At 51.8% G+C, this 17,759-nt stretch overlaps 6 protein-coding genes across 6 annotated transcripts; 5 read left to right on the forward strand and 1 right to left on the reverse strand.

The window, feature by feature from the left end:
* Positions 1-6,477: 6,477 nt before the first annotated feature.
* MIND_01240900 (uncharacterized protein) lies at positions 6,478-7,864 on the forward strand (the record flags this gene model as incomplete). The annotated part of the gene is made up of 9 exons (XM_037368898.1): positions 6,478-6,520; positions 6,572-6,882; positions 6,927-6,989; positions 7,038-7,091; positions 7,141-7,214; positions 7,264-7,322; positions 7,370-7,576; positions 7,636-7,673; positions 7,724-7,864. The coding sequence occupies 9 exons, from the start codon at positions 6,478-6,480 to the stop codon at positions 7,862-7,864; spliced, it is 990 nt and encodes a 329-aa protein (XP_037214866.1).
* A 460-nt stretch (positions 7,865-8,324) lies between these two features.
* On the forward strand, positions 8,325-8,642 carry MIND_01241000 (uncharacterized protein; the record flags this gene model as incomplete). The annotated part of the gene is made up of 2 exons (XM_037368899.1): positions 8,325-8,453; positions 8,502-8,642. 2 exons carry the CDS (start codon positions 8,325-8,327, stop codon positions 8,640-8,642), a joined length of 270 nt encoding a protein of 89 aa, XP_037214867.1.
* Positions 8,643-8,775: 133 nt separating this feature from the next.
* Positions 8,776-9,891, reverse strand: MIND_01241100 (uncharacterized protein; the record flags this gene model as incomplete). The annotated part of the gene is made up of 2 exons (XM_037368900.1): positions 8,776-9,609; positions 9,664-9,891. The coding sequence occupies 2 exons, from the start codon at positions 9,889-9,891 to the stop codon at positions 8,776-8,778; spliced, it is 1,062 nt and encodes a 353-aa protein (XP_037214868.1).
* Positions 9,892-10,077: 186 nt separating this feature from the next.
* On the forward strand, positions 10,078-11,253 carry MIND_01241200 (Exosome component Rrp46; the record flags this gene model as incomplete). The annotated part of the gene is made up of 2 exons (XM_037368901.1): positions 10,078-10,732; positions 10,781-11,253. The coding sequence occupies exons 1-2, from the start codon at positions 10,087-10,089 to the stop codon at positions 11,251-11,253; spliced, it is 1,119 nt and encodes a 372-aa protein (XP_037214869.1). The 5' UTR covers positions 10,078-10,086.
* Positions 11,254-11,296: 43 nt separating this feature from the next.
* MIND_01241300 (uncharacterized protein) lies at positions 11,297-12,602 on the forward strand (the record flags this gene model as incomplete). The annotated part of the gene is made up of 2 exons (XM_037368902.1): positions 11,297-12,504; positions 12,551-12,602. The coding sequence occupies 2 exons, from the start codon at positions 11,297-11,299 to the stop codon at positions 12,600-12,602; spliced, it is 1,260 nt and encodes a 419-aa protein (XP_037214870.1).
* Positions 12,603-12,806: 204 nt separating this feature from the next.
* MIND_01241400 (uncharacterized protein) lies at positions 12,807-13,848 on the forward strand (the record flags this gene model as incomplete). Its single annotated transcript, XM_037368903.1, has 7 exons — positions 12,807-13,049; positions 13,103-13,258; positions 13,313-13,388; positions 13,435-13,555; positions 13,606-13,625; positions 13,678-13,751; positions 13,804-13,848. The coding sequence occupies 7 exons, from the start codon at positions 12,807-12,809 to the stop codon at positions 13,846-13,848; spliced, it is 735 nt and encodes a 244-aa protein (XP_037214871.1).
* Positions 13,849-17,759: the final 3,911 nt, after the last annotated feature.

Here is a 17,759-nt window from a genome sequence, read left to right on the forward strand (position 1 = left end):
ATAAGGGTAAGAAGTTTTAACGCAAACTTTGTGAAATGTTTGAGACGCTCGCTTGTCTGCAGCATCTCATAAAAGGGAATCGGATTCTCGCCCTGCATCATTCAGAGTGAGAACAAATGGTATTTTGGCAAATGAAGCTTACATGGAGCTCAATATATGATTTCCGGTGTGATTCGTCCTCCCGCCAGCTCCGGAATTCACCTGTGCCACTCAGCAATGCAATAAATGCCGTGTTTATCTCTTGGGCTTCACGATTGAGCTGTGCGTTGAATGCCGTCTCTTCTTCCTCTGTTCGTGGAGTCGTGGGTGGCCGTGAGCACATTCGTTTATAGAGCTGAGAATGATATCAGAAAGACAAGTCGATTGAATTATAGGATATACCGTGGTGAGCATTGTTGACAGCTCAAAGATATTAATATTGGCTTTGGGACCAAAGCGGCTTAGGAGCTGGAACGGGTTCAGAATGAGCGTGAGCAGGAACACGGCCTGATCAAGTTCCTTCTACCGTTTTTCAATCCGTGCACACATGCGCTTTCCTAAAGAATGCTCTTCAGCTGTCGACCGAGAGCCAAACTCGTGGAAGTGAAGGAAGAGCCCTGCCAGGGCAAGAACAAACTGATCGGGGCGAACACAGTCGCTCTGCGAGATTTTGGTGAGATAGCAGATGTGCTCAAGGGAAGGAATGATCTTATTCTCTAAACGGTCCCACCATGCGTTCGGCTCAAGGGTATTACAGTGCTGCAAGGCCTTGTCCTTCAGCGCCTGCCGTTTACGTACATTCCTTTCAGCACCAACTTGCCCCTTGACAATCTTGTCACGGTCATTAGGAATAGCGTGGTGAATTGGCTTTCGGAGGGATACGAATTGTTGCGCCGCAACAAGGTGGGTTGTCCAGCGTGTAAGGTTTGGTAGCAGGTACGCAAGCACCTTGGATGTCATCGATTGTTGACAGTCGTCAAAGACTGTGCGAACCTTGTTGTGTGAATTGAGCCAGTTTACGGCGTCAATAAGCTCGCCGAGAAGCTCCTCTGCCTCTGGGTTCTCCTTCAGATAGTCCCCAAGAATGAGCTGGCCCTGGTGTGCGCAGCAGGGAAAAACGAGTAGCCAGGGATGGTCTTCTGCAAGCAGATTGCGTCCGGCCTTGCTTCTGCCGTCATTGTCAGTGAGAAATGCGATGACGCGACAATGCAGCTTCTCCTCCGCGGCTGTGATCATCGTCCAGAATTGATCCCGCATTGAAGGACCATCCTTCCCGAGCTTGTTTGTGCGGATGACATCAATGAGAAAAGCAGTACCTTAAATTTATGAGTGAGGGTAACCCCACCAACGGCGTCCTTGCGATTACTGCGCCATCCATCCGTGCTGTACTGAATGAGTATCATCCTGGAGCACCCAATATGGGCAACATACCACATTAAAGCATCTTCACCTGCCACTCGTTGGGCAATCTCTGTTTTGACAGCCGCACTTGCCTCCTCTAGCAATCGACCCCCAATCACCCGTCGCCCAGGGATAACGTCGCCTGCCTGCGAGCGGAGCATCATGAATAGTGTCATGACCTCCGGGTCGTCCGTCCAACGCTCGGGAAGATTGGCTGATTGTGTTGCACGAAGTGTCTGCCTCTCAATGGCTTCTTTTTGGTCCTGGGTAAATGGCATGTCGACACCCTTGAAGGCCTTCAGCTGTGTTTGTTTGAAGGTATCATTCACTCTCCGCACCACCTTGCACTTCCTGCCCGTTGGTAGGTCCCCTCTACCATTTCCCTCATCATCTCCATCTAAGTATGGCGGCATATCAACTTGCCCCTTCCTCTTCTTAGCCCTCAGCTGTGCCTCTTCCTTCTCCTTCTGTGTTGGCTACTCCGTTACGGCAAGCTGCCGTTCAGCATCTGTTGCGTGCTTGCATGATCGCAGATGTGCAGCAAGCGCTGTTTTCGTTCCGTTCGCGTCCTTCTTCTCCGTTGACATGGTATTGACAGCTGCAATACAGTACATGAACACATGAAGATGCAATGTCAACACTACCACGCACCCTCATCAAACCAGTCCTCTTGCTCTAACTGCGTCCAATTTTTCTCGACATCGATGATAACTGCAGCCGATGCTGGACGGCATGCCAAGATGCAGCGCCAGCGGAAGCCCCGGTTGTGTTGGCCATTGGGCTTGTCAGCAGGACGGTGGAATGGGCCCCAAATAGGGCCAAGCTTCGGCGGCATACAAGACATGAGAGGGAGAAAAATTCGGCGGTGTCACATCAATGATGTCACCATCAATGATGTCACGGGTATAGATAACGCTAGATAAGGCCTTATCTTGGCTTAGAACCCCCAATAAGGCCTTACCTTATAATGAAAATAAGGGTTATCCTTATGTACAACACTGGTGTTAGAAGGTCTGGGAATGCCGCGGGGCTATTTGGGCGCTCCCAGGGCATCACTGTCGTCGGAACTGGCTTCAAGAGCTGGAATTTGCCTGTGTAGGAGGCTATGGAGAGAGGAAAGAGATGATATTGTAATGTGCTTTGTCCCTAATTACATGAAAATATTCGATTTTAATGGCAGGCAGCGCCCTGTAAGGGCAGAAGGCGGGCACACATGACCAGCCAGTCTTTCCTCTACCTGATTTCAAACATATTATTAATGCCTATTAGCTGTTTAAGTATAATATTTCTAGTTAATCTAACCTGTCTAACCTTGTAGAGCAAATTAAGTAGGCAGAGGCATATAACAATAGGCAGGAGGGCAATAACAGACAATTTAAACAACTGCTATTTTTATAATATTGTGAGAGTAGCTATCTTAATATTGTTTATGCTTAGATACTTTTAGAAATATCTAAATATGCAGGCTAGAGCTAAGAAAGCATAGAAATATTATTATTATATCTATTTTTTTTTTTGAATAATAACGCAAAGAATATGATAAATAAAACTACTCTAGTACATGGCTTTTTGTACTAAAAACATACAGAAGACTCAGAGAACTCAATACAAGAAACAGGAACTAGGAACAGTTTGGAAAGATGGATGCTGACTAAGCAACCCTGATGAGCCTTGGAGGCTTGTCAATGTTAAGGCAGCTTTGGTAAGGCAAATAACTAGAGTGGTCTTAAGCAGTATGACTATAGGTTAACTAAGAAGCAGCTACAGGAAGACACAATTTTTTTCGCAGGGTCATGCATTTAAAAAAGGGAATTCCGGGGATTGTGACACCAACACCTCCCACCCTGTTCCACCCTTTTGGTGGAAATATTTCATTTGGGTCAAAATAATAATATGATCAATTTAAGAGAAACTAGCTACAAAACATAAGTATAATGTTTTTTTACAGCAAGGGTAGTCCAGGCAAAGTTGGTGGCAGCACACTGTATGGTCTATAGATCTTGTCTAGTAAATGGTGTTGTAGGCAGCAGTGGTAATGGCACAGTGGGTAGCACCGTTGGGCGGACCAGGCCTGAATCCCCATGTGCACTATTGTGTGTCCGCATCCCATGAGTCAATAAGGCTAGTGGCAGGACACTAGACAGGTTTGGTACGAGAACTGCCTGTTTTCAAGGAAAACGCTGCACAAGCAGCTTGAGCATCTGGTAGTGGGGTGACTGGTGGCAATAGCACGACTGGCTCCATTGCCCTAAAAGAGGTTGCCGGTTCTGTACAGACGAGCTATCAGCTGGAATGGTATTGGCGACACGAAATCTACCAAGGGAGGATGCCATAATTGGGCTTGGGTTGAAGCATGGGGTGGTGGAAGGTAAAAGTAGGCGGTAGGACAGGCAGACAATGCACAAAAACACACACATGCAGACAGTGAAAACTTTTTGCACTAAATTATTTGCACATAAAGGTCTAAATATGGGAATGGCAATGTGCCATCTAGGGCGGGCGGCGTAATCATATGCACAAATTACCTTTTTAGGATGTGTGTGATCCTGCGGAAAATGAAAGACCTGCTACAGAACCTATAGCTCAGGTGGTCTGAGTGAGGAGCTGGACACAAATCTTACACTTTAGATAAGCCTGACCATTCTCTACTGGTGAGATGTCAGGTGATTTGGCAGCCCAGAATATGTGACATTGACTGCTTTATTGCACAGAAAATCTCTTGTGTAGTGAGCCTTGTGTTTACGACATTGCCTTGTTGAAAGAGGATGTGGGTAGAACGCAATGTAGCAAGAATGTAGAGTGATTATCACAGTGGTCAAGAAACTTGTTCAAGAATCTTAACATATTAAAACCAGTCTATATTCCCCTTAATGTGAATGAGCTTTGTCACCCCCTCCATTTATCTGCCTGTCGTTATGGAGGCTATGCTGAATTATGGGGCCAACAAACATGTCGTCGTGTTAATAAACACGTCAGAGGTAAAGGGAGGCATGGTCACATGAATTTGTAATGTGTTACATGGGGTCTACCTAATCGGGGTGTATCCTACATTCTCGCTGTAACTGTACAGCCCTAGCTATCAAGTAGTAGCTAGTTGGCAACTGAATGCAAGGGGGTCCCAAGATCCTTATCATGGATATGGGGGGGGGGCAGGGTCCGGGCATGGTGAAAAAAAACTTTTACTATGCCAAAGTTTGGGGGGGTTTTTGTCACAAACAACACCAATTCAGAGGATGCCAGTTGGCCAGTGAAGGCAAGCAAGAAGCACTGTGAAAAGATATTGTAAAGATGATGCAATTCGAAGACTGGGGTACAAGACGAAATCTACTCTACTTATATACACTACTACCATGTGTTTACCATGCCTAATACGAGAGGCAATGACGTCATACTTTAGCCATGCCTTTACATGCTGTTTGCCTCATGTCCAACTCCACGCTGTCAATCAACATCAGCATCGACATCTGATGATCCAATCACCATCTTATCGTCCATCTTATCTCCTCCTTGTCTTATCTTATCAACCAGGGCCAAAATAAAAGGTTTACAGGGCGAAGAAAAAGGGTTTTTGAACCCAGGGTTTGACAGTTTTGGTGGGTTTGAGGTTGTGTTTGAAGTATATGTGTAGCATTCTAGCATGGCAATATATTACCCAATATGGTAAGGGGGGGGGAGGGGGGTCCCAGATGGCCTGAAAGAAACTTCAACGAGCCCCTCGATTCCCGCGACTCAGCTCCTGTCCATCTCCCATCCCTCACGTTCGACATTCAAACGCCCACGATCAACGGTTCAAGTTCTTTCTTTCATGATTTGCTCAGCGACACTCCAATTACTGGTGCAGAGAAGTTTGGAGGGTTTGTTGGACACAAGCAGGCAGTGAATAGACCAGCAAAGCCACTCGGGAAGCGAAATTTCTCGGCTGGACTCAAAAAAACCTCATTTTAGTCGATTTGTAATAGATCCCGGTTTACAAACCGGTTTTCAAACCAGCTGATATTTTGAGCCTGTTTCTATTGCTCTCCGGATATACATCCTGCACCCTAATCCGATTTTTGAAAGTTGGGACCCCCTTGACTGAATGCCACTACTGCTGCCTCATAAATACAGCTGGAGGTGCCCCCACAACCTAGCTAGAGCTGTTCTAGCTCAAGCTAGCAGCCTAGCAGTCTAGAGAGGTGAAAGACTATCGATCTCGACTATTTAGCCGTGATGTGATGCATGATGATCAATGCTCATCATCTTTTTGTCACAGCCCGATCATTCCGTGCCACGTCACAGGAAAAATTCTTCTCCTCTCCTCCGATGTTGCCCTCACTGGCTGTGGACACGGCTGAGTGCTGTTTTTACTTTTTGCGGCCAATGCACAAGGTCACTGTCGAGGGCCGAGCACTGGCAACGGGATTTGTGGATAGTAAGTGTCGTCGCCGGCGGGGAGGTGTTATCGTCGAGGCACGTATTGTCCACCTGTTTGTATAGCCTCTTCCATCCAATAGCAGCTCGTCAGACCAATTTTGCCCCAGGACACGTCCACATACCGCGCGCGCGCGGACTAGCGTATATCTGATAGTGGCCTGAATGTGCGCATACTGCGTGTTTGCTGCGGGCTGTTTCTTCCTTTCTCACTATTTACAGATCACTCACTCGATCCCCGACCGCCCTGAACGTATCAAGCTGACTCGCCCGCGGTCAAGGATCCCCGCCCACGTTCGCGAACGCCCAACTGTCCGTTTTGCTTGATGCCATCCGGGAAGGCGAATCGCGATGGCTGTCTCCCCGCACCGCATATATACAAACTAGGCGCAAGTACGCGTCGCTCGTGGGAGGCTTGAACGCGGAAAATCGCGGGGAGCGCCAATCCGCCCCATTTCGGGGCATATTGCGGCCAGCTTTGGCAGTGCAGATCACGTCGATTTTAGCTCGTCTGGGATCTCTGCGCTGGTTTCAGTGTCGGGGGCTGGGACGGCAAGCGAAGGCGGTGGGTCGTATGTCCTTAAAGAGTAGCCCTCGCTCACTCGCCGTTCCGTCAGGGTTTCTGGCTATCCTCTTTTTCTTTCTCCCTTCGGCACCCCCCAGCGGGTCTTTTTTTCTTTCCTCACCATGGACTATTCATTTCGCTCTGTTACATCTGTGGTGCCTCGAGGTGCGTGATGCACTCACTGTTTTGACTGCTACCTTATCCGCGCGCGCACAGGGCGCCCCGAGGAAGTCGCCAGCCAGAATCCCGCCGCCGTCATGGCATTCAATATCCTCTCCGCAACCGGCTTCATCCTCCTTCTCCTGACCTTCGTAACGGCCGCACTCTCCCGCACCGTGCGCCGTGTGTCGACATGGTACACCTACATTGCCGCCTGGGCCATCTACTGCCTGATCCCGTTCCCCATCTTGGGCCACCAGACGCGTTTCACTTCCCCGCCGGGGTTGCTTCCTTGTGCAGTAGACGCTGCAATGATGTATGCTTCGCGGCCGTACGCCGGGTTCGCCACGCTAGCGCTCCTTCTGCACGTTGGTGTCATCCCCCGGGTTTTCGCCAACTGATGTCATCGCAGTTATATATCACGATCTCTACTCGATTAAAGCGAACGCACGTCCCCCGCTGGTTTGTTGTCTTTGTCCGTCCTCCGCGAGCCGAGCCGCATACCGCTCACCAAATCTCCCAGCTCATGACCTTTCCCGTGCTTGTCTATCTTTCATTATTCCTTGGGACACTCATTGTGAGCCTGGAACTGCGCAACCGGAGTCAGGACACTCAATGCTCTGCAGGTCGGACTACGGAATGCGAGCCTTGTGGAGCTCGAGCCGGGAGGATATTACTGCCATCTCACAACACCCATTCCGTGCGTCTTGATTCTCTTTTCGCCCACTGCCCAATTTCACTCCGGTCAGAACGATAATCTGCGCCGCCCTCGTCGGCTTCGTCACGATTGCGGTCCTCGTCATCGAAGGTCTATTATTCTGCATCCTGTCTAACCTAGTACTCAAACAAGTGTAGTCCTTACATTCATTCTCCTCTGCCGGCACTGGCGCGCGTTCCGTGCGTTGCAAAGACGCAACGAGCCGGGCGTAGAGCTTGGCTCCATTATCCGCGTTTCCGCATTCGCCATCCTTCCGTTCGTCGGGCTCGTGCTCAGCTTCCTGACGTACGTGCCGCGGCTCGTGGGGCGGATTTTCCCGGTGTACAACCTGCTGCTCGCCTTCCGTGCGTCGTTGTGTTGCGCCTCAGAAACCGTATTCACTCACAGTCCCTCATGAATGTAGTTCCCGTTGCCGCAGCCCTGATATTTGGCTCTCAGACGGTACGCATGTCGTCGCTTGGACGTTCATCATCTGATACAAGTCCCTTCAGGATATTCTGGACGCGATGGCATTTTGGAGACGCGTGCCACGGCCGCAGGGAAAGAACGGCCCAGAGCTCGACTCCAGCACGCAGTTTAGTACAATCGGCACGTTCAGCAGCACCGTCACGGTGTCGGCTCCGTGTGTATAGTACTGTGCCGTCGCTTGTTGGAAAGACGGTGTTATGTAAGGTATCGAGAGCGGTGTTGTGTGCGTGTCTTTCATCTTCCTGGTACTGTATTTGTAGCAAGGCTGGTTGCGCGGAATCCCACGGGTGAATCCAAATCGGGTTTTTCGATCTGAGCTCCTCGATGGTTGTTCATGGCCGTCGCTGGTTGCCGAGCCTAGGCAGTTGCTCTAACCCAACTCTAACCCCGCCATCTTCTGCTTCTGAGAATCGAAAGCACTCGAGATCGGCGGTCGCCCGGTCTAGACCCCCTCCGGCGCCGGCCGCCCTCTTCTCCCGCAATCATCCGAGGTGCCGCCGATCTGTACCAGCACTCCAGGCACGCCCAGCTCGGCGGTGCTTCCACGCCGGCCAGTACAAGAGCTCGCGCGCGCGACGGCGTTCGCCCAGAAAAAACACACCCACCCTGGTGACCCACACCCAAATGTCGCACTCCCCCAAACGCACGACGCCCGTCCCGCTCACCTCCCCCGAGGCCCTCCAGCTCCGCCGCGTGATGACGCGCTTCGACGGGACGGGCCTGAATCTCGAAGGCGAGGAGTCTCCGGTGGAGGTGCGTTGCATTCTAGCTAAACTGATGCCGCGTTAACGGCTACCCCAGACACCCGACGCCTCCAACGGCCATCGCAGATCCCTTTCTTCCACGATACACGACCTCGCGGCCAAAATAGTGCACGTATATGGCCGGGAGGACGCGCAGCTGGACCTGGAGGCCCAGAAATATCGATGGCACTACGAATAGACGCTGGCAGTGGCAGAAGCATTTATTCATCATTGGAACGGACCTTGCTTTACCAATCAAATGTACATCACACCATCCCCAGATGCAATTAGAGCATTTTATTCCTCCCAAATTACCATCAGTCCCCGTCTAGCTAAACATCCCGATTCACTACCTGTTGCAACACCGGTCGACGTCGTGGGCTCTTGTCAGGAGAGGCGCCACAGGCATCTTTCAGCTGCTCCACTCGCTTCACCTCCGAGTCCCCGCGCGGTATCAGCTTCTCCCGATCGTCCTCCGCCTGCTTCTTATATCGCCAGCCGAAACGATTGACGAGCCCAGCCGACTTGACCTTCTTGTGCTTGAGCTTGTCGCTTTTGCTCTGTTTCCGCTCCTTCTCCTGCTTGCGCCTTCGCTCCGCCTTGGCCTTGACCAAGTTCTCTTCACCGATTGTAGACGAGGGCCGGGGCTTCCACCCGGAGCTCGTGCGAAATATGGACGTGGGCCGTGGATACATGACTGCATTGGACGGAGGAAACAACAGCGCCGCCGTCGGGGGTTTGCGAGCCTTGCCCAGACGCGAGTTTGGAGTGACCAGCCAGGCGTAGTGCGTTGAAGGAGAGACTGTCTTGAGGTCGAGCGGATAATAACCACCGACGACGACGGCTGCGGCGCGAAGAAGAGGATCGTCGATATTCTGAGCGAGATGAAGGCTTTCGACGTCGACGGTGTGATCATCTGAACATTTGTCGTTCGTCGAAGCAAATGCATCGCGAGGCGAGGAGGACATCTTGGCGCGCAATGTGAGCTTGACGTTGGGCAATCCAATGGAGGAGCGTGTCGGGAGCTGGAATCCGATCTGAGACTGAGAAACAGAAGACGGGAATTTGTTGGACAGTAGAAGCGGTCGCGTCTTGAGTTCCTTGAGGTCCGACGACTGTGGTCGAAAGGCGAAAGGAGACTGTGGGGCGAGGAGCTTTTGTTCTGTCTGTGAAGGAAGTATTCAGTGAGAAATGATAGTCGCAGAGAGCGAGTCGCGCACCGGCACCTCCTCCTCCTTGACGAACCAGCTAATGCACCGCACAATGACCTTGGGCAGGATGACGACGACGACATAGGCGAGGAAGCAGACACCGAGAATGATGACCAAGATACGGACGGCGCGATACAGCTGAGCGGAGGTGTAAACGTGGGAGCCGATGGAGATGCTGGACAACGGGGTCGGACGCGAGGGGTTGTTGGCGGGGTCGAGTTCGGAAATGGCGGGCATGACTGTGTCGGAGGAAGACGTAACGAAAAGAGTGTGCGTTTGAAGGAGCGGCGAGATAATGACTGTGTGCTGAGCGAGCGAGCTGCGAGCGAGATGGAAGTTCGGGAAGAAAAGGAAATTGTGACAGCCATGATTGGCGATCCAATCAAATCTGACGCGATGTGACATCAATCTTGCCGCTTGAGACCGACACTCATGTCGCTCCCTCAAGAGTTGTTGGAAACCGTCGTGCTCTACCTCGCCGGGGACAACAAGGCGCTATGTGCCTGTCTTGCCTCGGCAAGGGCCTTCCGGCTCGCTTGCGAAGCCCAGCTCTTCCACACCGTCGTCCTCCAAAAACGCACGATAGGCCGAGAAGAGGCCGATTCGTTCATCCGGGGCTGTGTTTTCTTCGCGTCGACGCCCTATCTCGTTCGGTTCGTCAAGGAGCTGCACATCCAACTCAGCACAGAGGCATCGGAAGCCCGGCTGCTCGAGACGGTCTTGCAACGCTTCGCCACTACTGTCATCCGCCTCGCGATTCTCTCGCCGTTCTTGCACAGCAACTCCCAGTATAAGATGCGCGTCCCAGACGGGCTCGCAGCGGCGGTGCTTCATGCGATCACGCGTCCACAGCTCCAGCGAATCGACATATTCCATGTGGCGGGTCTGGAGACCCCCATGCGCTTCCTCCCGCTTGCGGTCGACAACAACGAACTGCATTTGGTGGACTGGAACATCGTGAATATGTCGCTGCAAGTAGACATAACCGCGGCGGGCCAATACTACGCCAACGACAACTTTTACCGCCTCGCGCCGCTCTTCAGCGTGGTGCGCCAGCTTTGGATCAGCTGGTCGTGGAGTACGTCTAGCATTCTCGGACAGTAATGCATTTAACGCGCTGTGCCAGTCTCTGTTGCCTACTGCCCCGAGCTGCCGCCCCTCCCCCGCCTTCGCACGTTCCATCTGCATGCCGAGGCACCGTACTACATCACCGCCACCAGCGCCCCCCAGCTCGACCCCGCGTTCGCCCGCTTCCTGCCGTTCATCGCAGCGCACGCTCCGCTGGTGTCCACGCTCCGGTTCTCCTTCGATTGGCGCTTCAAGCTGCAGTGGAAACCCGCCGACGGCCTCCCGCGCGGACTCGCCGAGATCACGGAGCCCTGGCCGATGCTAGGGGCCGCCGTTTTTGGAGAGGCATTTCCCAACGTGCGCCGCGTCGAGTGTTCGTATTCGCTCAGCTGGGACGGCAGTGACGAAGTCGGCGGGAATCTTGTGCAAGAGCGGGGAGAGTTGCAGGCATGGTTGCGCGGCTGGACGGCTGAGAGGATGTCGGGACCGGAGAGCGCCGGGATCTTGGCTGTTACGTTCGACGATGACTGAGAAATAGACTTAGTCGATAGCATTTGATGGCTTGGCCCAAGTGATGGTTACGGTGATCGTCGCCAGGTCATCCGTGTTCCGCCTCGTTCCGCCTCTCTTCTTGATTCCTCCCATGACGTGGCCGCGACGTGCCCTTCTTCTGCTCGGTCTTGCCCTCCTCCTGGTGGATGCGGAACTGTTATGCGAGAGGCTACAGAGAACAACTCCACCCCAACTCCACCTCGCTGCGCCGTCGCAAGCCGCGCCCGATGACGTGTACCTCGCTGCTGGTCTTCCCGCGCTTCGCTGTCTTGCTGCGCATCTGGCAGCCAATCCGAACGCCCCGGTCCGCCATCTGCTGCTTTCCGACGCCTCGCAAGACGACCTTGACCGTGACTTCGGCTACATCTGGTACCGCGGGCCGTGGGTCGACCTCACTGACGCCGACCGCACGCGCCAAGCAGAGGTCCGGGCGAACCACATACTGATGGACGACGTGACGAGGCGGACTATCCGCGAGATGGGCACGCTTATGGGGCATATACTCCAGAGCGCGGTCACAACACTCCGGACGCTGGCCTTTGTGACATACAGCCGCAATCCAGAAAACCAGGAGATTGTGGAGGAGGAGGAGGAGGGCTACATTGACCCGCGTGTCGCCGCGATGGTCGACGCTGGGGCATATCCCGTGTTGACACATCTTACTCTGCGCGATCATGGGCTGGGACGGGCGTCTGACCTCTTCAACACATCGAGCCCAGCCCTGACCGCGCGGTTTCCCGAGTTGACCCACCTCCACACCATCACTACCGATCCCAATATCCGCACACTCCCCGTCATCCCCCAGGAAACGACGCCTAGACTGGATAACCTGCGGCTTTCTGGCGCGTATGCGCGCCGGTGTCTCCCGCGGGAGCTGTTGGGACCACGTTACTATACACCCTCGCGGAAGGTGCCGACACCGAGCCCGCGTATCCCGGCAAGAATCGACATCGAGCCCGATTTCAGTCCGCTGCTCTGGGAGTCATCGGACGACTTAGGCTGTGGGACACCACATGTGGAATACATGGAGCTCTACAGCGCGGACTTCGCGGCTGAGCTGGCGGCGGCCTTCCCTGGTGCGGCCAGCGCGGTCCGTGTTGTACCGCCCCGCGAGGTGGAGTATGCTGCTGGACGGCAATACGACCTCGCTCGGGCTGTCGCCGAGTTCCTGGCATATGTCGATGGCGAGCAAGCGACGGAACCTGATCGAGATGCGAAAAGAGATTTCTGGTAAGCCTTTCAATTCTTGATTCGATATCGAATTCAATAAACACAGGTGGGAAAGGCATGTGAAGCCTCAGAGCTGGCGTGATGTAGGAGAGCTCTGAATCATTTTTTTATATAGGATCTCAGGACTGTGCTGATGCATTTGAGGCGTGAATGAATTGATGTCCGCGGTACCATTGATATGTGCCTTCCCCCGAAACAATTCTTCTTCTCATGATCTGTCCCCATGACGCGACGACCAATGAGGGACGATCTTCTTCCTCGACCGGTTTCTCGATCGCCGCCCTCCCTTGCTCCTTCCCGCCATGGCCCTGCGCAACGTCTCAGTCCTGTTCGCCATGCTGCTCAATCTCGCGCTGGGAAGCGTCCTCTATGGGATCTACATCCTGCTCTTCCTCGTTTCCACCTACCTCTTTGTCCACAGCCGTCAGGTGCCCAGCCCACGACACGGGACCGCATCCTGGGGGAGTCGCGCTAGCCGCACCGTCATGGCGCTCAAGTCTCCAATATTTGTTTCTAGTCTCGTTCTCTGGCTGGGCATCACAACTGTGCGTCCCGTCATCTCTGGCCGACACACTTGGTTTTCTGAACCTGTTTCCAGACCTGGACTGTGACCGTTTATGATAGCTTCCAGGCCTTTGTGTTGTACCACGATGGGCTGAATGCTGATGGTTACTTCCACCGTTTTTCGAGGACCTCTGGGATTGTCAAGAATACCGCAATTGCATTATCACTTGCCATTGGAGATGCAATGATTGTCTGTGTTCCATCTTCACACACAGAAATATGACTCATGATTTGGCCCGCACAGATATACCGCCTGTCGGTGGTCTGGCCGAACAGGAAAATCCTCTCATTGGCTGTTTTGTCATTTGTGGGATTGTTGAGTGGGTTATCTTCCAAGATAAATAATAGTTTGCTTAGCATTTTCAGTCTCTCTTATTGCCACCATTGTCAATGTTACCAAAATCCAGAGCACTTCAAGAAATGTGGGGTCTTATGATCTGGGTATCATACAAGCATTTTCAATCATTTTTCCTGTGTTCTCAGTGGTGTAGGTCATTTTTTCTAGCTGGGAAACTATGCTGACAACCTTGTGTCCAGTACACCTGTCTACTGTACTGGTGTGTTAGCAGAAGTTTCATATTATTTATTTTGATAAACCAATATTTCCAGCTTTGATTTCTTATAGAATGTATACAGTCGGCTCAGCAGCCGGTGATCATATTGTTGATGAGAGGAGCTTGTCTGTAAGTTTCAATCAAGATATTCTGCGGAGCTCTCAAACTAATATCCTTATAGTATTTTGCTATTATATTGGTGGAAAGCTCTGTCCTATACACGTGAGTCTTTCTAAATAACTATAGAAACTTTTGTAAATCTCTGATGCTGCAGAGCCTTCACATTACTATTTGCGATCCTACATTGGCTTAATTTAAACCTCCAATTTCCCTTCTCATTCTCCCAGCCCACTGTGCTAGGTGCCAGCAATGCACTGATAAATGTCAGAATTGCACTTGGAAGGGCAACAGAACCCAAGAGCAGGGAGATGAATCTCAGCAGAATGATAGCCCAACCACCTAGCAGGCCACATACCCTAGAATTTACGAATTCCATAGCTGAGAGTATGAAATAAATGAATTTTTGCTATGTCTAAGTATTACCAGGCAGGGTTACCCTCTATACTGTATTACTATAAGACTATTGCTTAGATCATTTAAAGTACCACTTCTCTTCATGGAAGGAGGTATCAATGACTCATTGGACCCGGACGACTGTGAGGGGAACCTCCACTTTCCCCTCCTTTAGACTGTCTGAACACATCTGAAGCATATCCAGTTCACTCCGACCCGGCCCTCCCATCACTGTCAAGACCCTCCCAACGGTTGCCTTTGGATAAGGCCTGCCACACTGCCCAGGCCTTCTGTGCCCAACAACAACAGCTACAGATGACCAGTATATAGTTGGTACTGTAGCAGGCAGACCCTTAGAGTTTTTTCTCTTTGGATCTTCCCATGCTAGGTAAAGTCAGTCCCTCTGTTATATCCATGCCGACTCCGGCATTCGATTCCAATACTTGATTCCGGTATTTGGTTTTTACGCAATGAAGATTTACTGAGCGTTTCCAATTACCCCGACCTTTGATCTATGCAATCATCTATGCCTTGTTCCTCGTATGCAACTCCTCGTTTACTTTACTTGATTTTGTTCTAATCTTGTTACTTACTTTGTTATACCCTATTCCGTTTCCATTACTTCTCGTACTATAAATACTTCGATGTATATTAACGTTGCTGGTCTCTATCTCCCAGTGTCGTCTCAAGTCCGTTCTTCTCCTCTTGTTCTTGTCTTGGTCAACTGGAAGCCCCGGTGATAAGCCGCATTTTGGAACACACATATAAAACCACTGTTTTTGTTCCTTTCATGGGTACAGCACACGTCTAAGAACTGGCATGAGTCCCGAATGGCCAGTTAGGGAGATATCTGCGAGGAGGTGTTTCGACTCGACCGTTGTTGATAGCAACTGGCCATTTAGAATGACTCTTCCAACAACCAAAACAACAGCAGAGCCCAAACAAACATAGAGGACCCATCCAATCCTTTATATATACCAAAAGGGAGTGTAAACTAAAAGGCATATTTGGTCTGGTATGTGTTGGGACTCAAACTCAGAACACTCCAATGAAGGCTCAACCAGGCTTCAAACGGATCAATCCCTGACAGTATTGGAACACGGTTTCAGAGCTTACGCAAGGACGAGGGCATGTGGAAGTGCGGTTAAACAAAAAACATGACTCAGTGGAAAAGAGGGCTTGGCTGCAGATCACAGCGACCTTAAACCGCAGCCGTCCAACCGAATAACTCAACAACAGATTGTGATTATCTTGTTAAAAAAGTTGCCCAGCAGTGTCTAGCAGTTAGCCTTCAAGTTATGGGTATCGCTGGAAAGCTAGGAGGCGGAACTACACAACGATAACAACAATGGTTAGCGGACCGTTCACAAAAATGCATAGACGGTCGCAAGAAAGGAGGATTTACAAAGGTCACTGACACCAAACACGCGCTACTGGTCATCTAGACCTGGATTTTCGACTCTGGGCCTTATGGCGAAACGATACCTTACAAATTATGCACATGGACCATCATTCTGTTATGGCGATTTACCTGATCTTAACATTTTCTGTTTTAGTATTTATATCTCTGTCCTGTATTTGAGCAATTCACGGATTGCCCCGCGTTACTAGGTGCATCAGGGGATCTAGCTTGTCAATATCATCTTGCTAGCTCCTTCATTCAAGTAAAAAGGCGTTGTGATTGAAGAGTTAAGGGTTCCGGTTGCCATATAAAAGAGTTTCGGTTGGCGTACACTTGGTTTTCGGTTGGCGGTCAAGAATTTAAGGCAGTTAGTCTTGACTTGAGACAACTCCTTGGGTTCAAGGCAGTTAGTTCCTGATCCAAATGAGTATAAACGGTTCTGGGCATCGTATTGGCGCTTTCCTATTGCGGGATTTCGTCGATAGTATGCTTGAGAACAACCACAAAACAAATCTTTATCAGGATTTCATTCGATCTACCCTACAACCTTGCACATCCGTGTACAGGCTCTGTTCCCAGGGTTCTGCACTCGTATTAGGAGACGGTTATTGGTGGTTATTGGAGTTGTGTTGCACAGTTATAGCTCTAGCAGAATGGTTGTTAGTGTAAACCTGCTAGACATAGTTTACATCATCCAGTCACAGTAGTTACTCTCTCTCCCCTGTACTTGATCCTTGCAGAATACAGCACAGTTCCATTGACTTGGCTGTCTGATTCCCTCAGTGTTTCCTGGGTGGCCTCCAGGTTTCCACTTTTTTTTCAATTACAACTGCGCTACCTCTCTACTTCTTCCTCTATGGCATCTGGCCAACATCAAGCACGGCCTCGACACACCCGGAACAGCTCCGCGCCGCTCATTCCTCCACTTGAATCTTCTCGCCGACGTCGGACACCGTCGGCCGAGCCGCTTAGCTCCGTTGAGCACGAGTTCGTGGGAAGTGCTACGCTGGCATCTTCTGCTTGGCTCCACGACCACGAGCCTTCGCCAGACGCGTCTCGCTTGCCCCAGCCCGACTCCCCACACCCTCCACTCGCCTCTCCTGCGGTCTCGTCGTCTCGCGCTGCCAACCCTGCCTCTCTTTTCGACCGACTTAACGTGGTACACGCATTGTCGCCCAGCGTGTCGTCCACACGCCGCCCACCTCTCTCGCGCTTCCAGCCTGCTCGTGACGGGCCTCCTCATCTGTCCAACGTCTTGGAGACGCACCCGCGCTCTCGTTCACGCTCGGCATCGCTCGCTCGGCCCCGTTCTCGCTCAGGATCGCCTTCAAACCCGCCCTCCCCTCAATATTCTCATCCTCGCTCACTGTCTCGCTCGCCAACACGTCCCCCTCTTCATTCCCACTCCCGCTCGTCTCCCCGCCATAACCGCGCTTCACCAACTCGCTCTGTCTCCCCCGCTCGTCCCCATCGTTCCTCTCGCCAACGCCGCCCGATGACAAAACTCGAATGCCCCAAGCTCGTCGATAAACCTGATGCTCAATCGATAGAGCTTTGGTTGGGGGCGTGTGAGGATGTGTTTGAGCACCATGAAGACATGAATAGCGAGGAGCTCAGTGACCGCACAAAGGTGCGAATGGCGGGCATGCGAATGGAGGACAAATCGGCGAAAGTCTGGTGGGCTAATAACCGCGACTCGCTCAAACTGTCGACTTGGGCCAGCTTCAAGACCAAGCTTAGAGACCGATTCGTGCAGAGTAACTGGCGCATTTTCGCGCTCGGGACCTTCTACGACATACAGCAAGGTCGCAACTCGTTCTCCACCTTCGTTGAGCGGCTCGAGGCTGCTTCTGATGCGCTCGCAAATGCCGGACCGGCTTACACAATCGACAGCGCCGTCTTCAAAAAGCACCTTCTGTTCTACTCTCACCCGACACTCCGGCTCCGTACGTGTGGTTCGCCGAATTTTCAATTCGCTTCGATGACGGTCGAACAACTTGTTGCGGAAATGACGGTGCTCTGGCAGATCATGGTGAAGGAGGGCAGTGTGAAAGTTTCCGACCCTCCCATGGCAACCCCAGCAGCAGCAACTGCTACGACCACCCCAGCTGCATCCACTACCTCGACCGCCGTTTCCACCACCGCTTCTACACTGCCTCCAAGATTGACGCCTGCGGAGAAGGATGCACTGAAGGCAGCTGGGGGGTGCTATCGTTGTCGTC

The sequence above is a fragment of the Mycena indigotica genome, assembly GCF_014461135.1.
Source record: "Mycena indigotica strain 171206Taipei chromosome Unknown Mind.scaff0012, whole genome shotgun sequence".
NCBI classification, from domain to species: Eukaryota; Fungi; Basidiomycota; class Agaricomycetes; order Agaricales; family Mycenaceae; genus Mycena; species Mycena indigotica.